Source organism: Haplochromis burtoni, unplaced genomic scaffold (genome assembly GCF_018398535.1).
Source record: "Haplochromis burtoni strain Fernald_Lab_line unplaced genomic scaffold, NCSU_Asbu1 Contig_71, whole genome shotgun sequence".
Taxonomy (NCBI): Eukaryota; Metazoa; Chordata; class Actinopteri; order Cichliformes; family Cichlidae; genus Haplochromis; species Haplochromis burtoni.
Genome location: NW_024582432.1, coordinates 2,184,870 through 2,192,425, shown reverse-complemented (window position 1 = coordinate 2,192,425; position 7,556 = coordinate 2,184,870). Strand labels below are relative to the sequence as shown.

The 7,556-nt window shown below is 39.7% G+C and overlaps 1 protein-coding gene across 1 annotated transcript in view; it reads right to left on the bottom strand.

The window, feature by feature from the left end:
• Positions 1–7,556, bottom strand: part of dnah9 (dynein, axonemal, heavy chain 9) — a 183,886-nt gene that overhangs the window by 90,318 nt on the left and 86,012 nt on the right. Inside the window, exons 48-51 of the mRNA XM_005923750.3 lie at positions 5,769–5,930; positions 4,729–4,925; positions 1,724–1,886; positions 1,386–1,509 (exon numbers count right to left, since the gene is read on the bottom strand). Coding sequence (XP_005923812.1) covers positions 1,386–1,509; positions 1,724–1,886; positions 4,729–4,925; positions 5,769–5,930 — 646 coding nt within the window. The remainder of the gene's footprint in view (positions 1–1,385; positions 1,510–1,723; positions 1,887–4,728; positions 4,926–5,768; positions 5,931–7,556) is intronic.

Sequence of the window (7,556 nt, the reverse complement as noted above, 5' to 3'; positions counted from 1 at the left end):
AGTAAGGGACCTGATGGGAGGGTTGGGTGGTTCCGTTGATGAGAGATTTCCTGCCTTTGTGCACATATTGAGAAAACACTCGACTTCCAAAATTGAAATATTCAACTGGATCAGCGTTTTACTTCAAATACTGTAAATGACTACTACATTCCTGGGATGCATATACATTGCAGCACTGCCCCAGAAATGTTACTTTATTGTGTCTGGATCCCTTCTCCTCCCTATAACAGGTGGGCCAGTCTGAACAAAACATGAACATCATCACACACACAAGGCAATTATTAACATCTATATGTTTTTAAAAAGCCTTTCATATAAATTCTAATTCTTTGGATTTCCGTATATATTATATTTCATCATCCTCCCTGCAAATGCAGTGTCATGTTCTCCTTGGATTAAAGCCACATTATTTTTGTTTTAGACAGCTTTGATGAAATGAGTAAAAAGTATGTAGTATGTGTATCATAGTATGTACCTCTAATGCCTTCAATAAGCTCACAGTTGGCTGTAGCTTACTAGATAGAGGAGGCTAAACATAAGGCTGGTGGCTCAATCCCTGGCTACTCCAGGCTGTGTGCCAAAATATGTGAATATTGATCTGAGCATGCTGAACTGCTGGAGTGTTAGAAAGAAAGCACTTGGGTGTAACAAAAAGTGGTTGTATTAATGGATGAATGATGCACCAAATAAAGCTATACACGAATCATTCTATTTCCCATTTAAGCTAAACCAGCTACCTACAGTATACTGGAGTGAAAACATGTAATTCCAGCTTGTGTTTGCTTATATTTGTTGCCATAAACATCAGAACACCAAACAAAGCGTTTCATGATAAGCATGTAATGGTGTTGCCAGGTTCGGTCATTCGCACTACTGTCCATGCACGCCTCACAAGCTGCTCTTTTATTCGTTTATATTATTGACAGTAAATAAATATATTTTGAAATATTGTGTCAGTAACGCACATATGACAGCTCCCCGGGTAACTGTGTAGTTGTTCTTTTTGTTCTTTTCTTTTCAGGCAGGCAGCAGTGTTTCACTAAATAATGCATTGACATCTGCTGGCACATGCCTCATATCCTAAATATCTTCCTACTTAAAGTGATACGGTACACTCACAAAACTATTGCAAGCCAACATTAGCACAGATTGCTTTGCAGTAATTTTCTATTAACAGTAATTTCCATTCATTAGATTATTAAAATGCCCCGTTTAAATGTAGCTGTGAGTCTGAGCCTCCTCTGCAATTTTTCACAATAATGTGTTGGTAGCACATGAGTAATGGTGCCGAAAATGGCACCACAGTGATGTGTTGCTGTTGTGCAATGAAAGCATTTCTCTCTTGCTAAACATGACATGCAGTAATTAGCAAAACCTGCTGTTACCCGATGCCAGCAGATCGTTGACCAGAACGAGGAACTTCTCATCTGCCACTTGGGCATCAGTCATTAGGAACACAGTGCCAATATTCTTTACGCCAGCTTTCACGTAGAGGGACGCCAGGTCACTCTGGATGACAGGGAGAGTGAGAGGGTTGGAGTGGGAAAAGTGGCACCCATAATAAGATTTGTTATTTTGCAGCGATACATGCCCGAGTGCTTTAAATTTATATACTGTGAGGATTATGTTTGGCAAAAGTGTATGCACATAATAAACTTTGTTAGATTTTAAATGAAACATGCTTTAACAGGATGATATGTTTGTCAAGTACTCCTCTTCAAACCTTTAGGTCAGCGATACTGTAGCCTTTCCTCAAGGTGATCTGGAAGACCTCCAGATTGGAGATGAAAGCAGCCAGCCGGGTCAGACTCTGCTTGCCGCTGCCGCCCACTCCGACCAGCAGCACATTACCCCGTGGAGACTCCAGGATTCGGTTTATCCGGCAGCTTTATGTGGAGGAGCAGACAGCCAGGGGTGGGAGAGGTGTGGGGGAGGAATGAATGAAAGGGTGAGACAAGAGAGCCGGATAAAAATGTCTGACTCATACAACAAATAGCAGAAGACAAAAAGGTTTGTCTCCTGCTCTCTCTGTTCTAATACTAACTGTCACCACCGTCTACTCCAGACTGTTCCACTGACACATACAGCAATGAAATATATCAAACATTACACTCAGCTGCACTGTGCTCCGGAGAATCTTTATGATTTTAGTAACACAAGACGTGTGCTGCTGTTGTCGATGAAATTACTTCATTATCGCTTCTGTTGCTCCGTTTGTGCCAAAAGACACTCACTTCAGCTGGCCTGGTAAATGTAATCTCTGACAGTTCAGTTGCTTCCTTTTCTTACACTTCTAATTATGATTCAGCAACTTTTCGAGCTTGCACATCCACATTAGCAAGTCATAGATACATCTTCTGCTTCTATGCTTTCACTTCTAAGTTGTTTAATGTAAATTAAACGCAACTGACACATCGACTAAGATTTATTACACTTCAAACTGCATCTACTTCACCATGTCAATTTCCACTTTATCCATTTGCATCTTTTACATTACAGTTAAGTGCTTTAAGCTCTTACCTGTAAATGTCGACTTAGTTGCTGAGAGTGCTTCAAATCACAGTTTAGCAGCTTTTGAAAGCTTTAGATTCAATTTTAACTGTCGTTGTGTAAAGCTCCCAACTTCTTGAACTGTGTTCGTCAACAGTACGGCTTCGTTTTGCAGCTGCTGTCAGTTCTAAAACTTCACCCATTTTCACTTAAATCTCTTCAAATGCTTTTATCTTTTTCACTTTAAATGCTTTCCGTGTCAGTCCTGGGCTGGACATGAGGATACTTTAGCTTTTCACATCTGACTTTTTCTATCTACAATAAATGCTTTCTATCTGACACCTGAGAAGGAGTCAGTTCTCTGATGCTGTAAACTCACTTAAGTGCTTCAATTTAGATCTTTTAAAATTCAAGTGAACTGAAATCTCTCCAATTAGCAACTCGGTTGCTTTTTTCTCTTTCACTTTAATTGCTTTCACTGCTTTGGCAGTTGTTTCCACGGTTCAAAAATCAAGTGACACTTTTCATATTCAGGTAAAAGTTTGACTACTTGCAGCTGCTAACTCAGCTGTTTTCAGTGATAGTACACAAACTGCTGACTCTACTTCCTGCAAGGCTTAACTTGAAAGTTTTCATCCTTTGAGATGCCATACTTCAACTCATCTACTTTTAGCTTCCACCTAAGATCCAATCAGTGCTTCAAACCTAATGTGAGTGCGTCCGGCTTACAGTTGCAGTGAATTTACAATTAGCTCCACATCTCATACCAAAAACAGATCAGATATGATATCACAGTTAGAGATTAACTATTTACAGTAGCTAAAGCCATAAATGTAAGAAAGCACACTTTTCTCTTTTCATTGGTTAACTTATCTATAAAATGATGAGAAACAGTTTCTGTATCTGTCTGACAGATAATCTTACTCCATGCTAACATTTCAGGACATAAATCTATGCTGGCTGATAACAGGTGTCAGACATTAGATAGACAAAAGAGCTGACCTTTACAGAACAAGAACTTTGTGGTGGCATTATGACATCACTTTGAAAAAGTGCATTGAATAAGCAGGCAGAACTCAATCTTTTGCTCGCACACATTTTCTAACCAGTCATCACCTCCTTTACTAAAAACTTGTCCACATTAGTTTTTAAGAATGTTATTTTAAATCCACTGAATATTGCCCAAGTATTGTTGTTCTTATATGTTGTTAATTATCCCACAAAAAGACCAAAATCAGTAAGATGTAGTCATGCTATTTTCCCTACTACGAACCCATTGATCACTAATTACTTTGTATACTGAATGTTTATCTATCTGCCTAGACTGCAAAGAACTGTGGGTCATCTGCTGTTAGTTTAGATGTGCCGTATAAATAAAAGTCTTATAATTACACATTTTAGAAGACTTTAAGACGGGAAACTGGCAAAATAAAAAACAAAAAATAGGCTACAGAGGCCGGGGTGACATGCAGACTTTTTTTTTTTAATTAAAATTTTTTATTGAAAAACGTTGAATCTCTTTAGCATTTATTTCATCTGCTTATCTACTCGGTGAAGTGGCTGCTGTTACTTCTCTAAATTCTTTTAGTCTTAAAGACTTCTTAGTTAAAGAAACTCTCCACAGAGGAGCAGCTCAGGAAGCTGCTGTTTTGGGGAAGAGAAAAGCAGCACATCCCGTTCTAATCAGTCTAATTCTACCCCCGGAGACCTGATTGAAGCTTCAATCAGTTTAGGTTTGTTTTTTTAACAAGGTGTTTAAATAAGGCATTTTTATTCAGTTTTGAGATTTTAAACCAAATGTAGAAGAAATATTAGCTACATGTTAATGTAACCAATCTGGATGTTATTTCTAGGAATAGAAAACGCTGATCAAACGTTCTGGACGACAGGAACTGTGGCACAGAGGACTGGTGTATTTGGCTATTTGTGGAATTTGTTGACTGTTTGTAAAAATCAACTTTAATGACGACTGATTATTTTTTGATTCTGAATCTTGCAACCAAAATGCTTTTAGACTGAGCATCCAGTCTGGATTAAATTGTCATGATATATGCTATTTTTTATTTTTTCACAGATTCACCTGTCTCTATGTTTGACAGTCTATAAAATGGAAGCGGTAATCCTAAAATACCTTGGAAGCCAGCTGACTGTCTTGACAGACAATAAAAAAAACAGATACATTTTTTTTAACTCTATCTGTAGTCCTCCTCCTCCCCGGGGTTTCAAACTTCCACTCACATGTGAGCCATGGCGTCCTCAAACAGCACGAGGTTTAGGGTGGCGTTGACCTCATTGTAGCTATCCAGCACCTCCAGCAGAGTTTTACTTAGGCTGCTCCAGGACTCTACGGCCATGTATCTGGCCTCCCCCTGACCATGGGCGAAGTGGCAGTACAGGTTCATCTCTCTGGTCTGCTCCAGAGTCTCCTGCATGTCCTCAGGAGGCACACACGCAAACACACACACACACATTTCAGCGATAAACATACATACAGACCCACACACTACCCCTGTCAGCATAACATTAGTGTTAAGCCTAAACAGTCTGGACAGGGACACAGCTGAATATCACAGCTGCGCAAAGGGTGACCTAGTTCATTTTCACTCTGGCAAGTGTTAGGCCCCAAACATTTGACTGGAAAGACTGTGTGTCTGTTCAGGACGCTGGTTTCCTCGGAAAACAAATAGCTGCAGTAGATGTGATGAATTAGACTATTTTTCTACTTTTTTGCAAGCTTACATATTTATCACGTTCAGCTGTAGTATATAAAGAGACTATAAAAGTCTCTAAACATTGTCTTGTTTGCATGTAAAAATATAGCAGTAAAACATGCTGCATATTGCTCTGTGGCACAGGGGCAAAATGTCATAAGTTTACCTTAGTTGCCAGCTGTGAATACTATACATGAGCAGGGTTATTCTCTCCCTTCTCCTTCTGTGTGTGTACGTACACATACACTTGTCAGGTTTTTCATTGTGGGATGACTAGTGTGCATGTGATAGAGCTAGGGAGTGCAGTGAGGGAGCAGTGGACAGAAAACCATTAAAATGTTTTCCAATTTGCCAGGCTGACAGCACGGACATGACAGGCAGACCCCCACACCACACTGATTAATATTCTCCCCCAACATTCCTTTTTCTCCTCTCCTCGCTGTGTTGGCCACTGATGTCCAGGTCCAGACACAGAGCAGGCAGCCTAATGATCCCGCACTTCCCTCCCTCCCCAGCCTCCAGCCTCCCGCTCTTGTCTTCCTTCGCTGAACTTTGTAAAACTCTCACCTCATAGAACTTCTTTACTGTGTCTGCCTGCAGCCTATCAAAAAGCTGGAAGTCCTGCTCCTCCACCAGCTTGTCTCTGTAGACCCGGTTCGACTCATGCAGGTAGATTTTCAGCAGGTCTAGGGGGGCTTTCAGACACTCACCGGTACAGAAGAGAATGCCCTGAGCAGGAAAAGGAGGGAGGAAGGTTTCAAGTTTCATTCCGTTTATTCCACAACGAGGAGGGAAACACAGCACACTCACTGCAGGTAAATCAATGGATATTGAGTGGACAAGCTGTTAGGAGGTGTGTCAGATAAAACTAAGAAATATGGGATCACTTTTCTTTCAGCGTGTAGTCTCAAAGGTATTGCTGCGTGCAGAGATGGAAGAGTGACCAAAAAAATAAATAAATAAATCAGGCACAGACTCCACACATCATTCCCACAGAGGTTTTAAACACAAATCTTACGCTCTAACCTAAATTTTAATTGGATATCAGTCATTTATTATAAGTTTAATGCACTTTTTCAGATATGTGTTGGTTAACAAAGAATTTCAGATTTCATACATGACCTCCAAGGTATGACAGCAAAGAAGAATTTAATACAAGCCACACTGCAATCCAGCTCCACTCCAGCTCCTATTTAATGCAATACTGACCTGATCAGTGTTATGTCTGTTCTTATTGATACCAGCTCTGGAATGCACTGGAGGGCTTGCTTCTACTGTCTCCACTGCTGGGTTTCTAAGAAAGCACGTCTCAAGGAGAGGGAGTCGTGCTCAACAGAGCTAGAAACTAACTGCATATGGAAATTTTAGTCCTTTTGGACCATAATGGTACTAACTGAGCTATAATTACTGCCTTGCTGCAATTTACATATTTTACCTGTGCAGACACATATGCACACTGAAGACTTTGCAGGAAGTGTTAAGAGTCTTAAAAATAAAACTTTAGTAGATAAACTGAATATTTAATCCATTGCAGACACGAAAAAGTCAGGTTAAAATCAAAGAACCCCCCCCACCTCAAAACTGGGGGGCATCAGTCTGATTCATCTTCTGTGGACTGTGAATATTTTAAGCAAAACCTGTGTTAATTCAACATGTAAATACAAAGCTATTTGATAAATGAAAATTTTGACAGGCTGATGAGTCAAGTAGCCAAGATTTCAAATAATGACATACAAATGAAGTGTTAGCCTAAAACTGAGCAATCAGATTGCTCTAAATGCTGAATCAGACAGCTTTTTTTCTATTCTTGGCTCTTTCTGATATCACTGAGGGGTATCATGCTAAGATTATCTGGGGCATGTGTTTATGAGAGGCAGCCAATCACAAGAAAGTTAGCTTAGAGAGGAGGAAGAAAGCTTAAACTTCTTTAAGAGGCGATGAACTGAGAAGCTGCACGAAGGCAAGAAAACAAGGATTATTTTGAAATGTGAATCATGAAAAGCTACTCGAGGTCCAGGAATAAAAACATGGAGGAAATGGAAATGAGCAGAATTTGTCCCTATTAACAGCAAGCTGTGATGCATATCTGTTTTAAATTTTATGGCAATTGGAGACAACTAAAAATATAAACCCTATGGTGGTGTTTAAGGAAAAGTGAGAGCTTATTTCTGGCTATCATCAAGATTCATCTTCTTCTGAGTTTGGCCAGAAGCAGTAATTGCACTCAACAATATCTATAAAACAACTGAGCCAGCATGGCTGAACATGAATGTGTTTTTTTAATTTATTGTTTTTGTGGGTTTTTCTTTTCATCCCGTAGATTAAAACAAAAAAGTCACGACAATGAGCAGATGA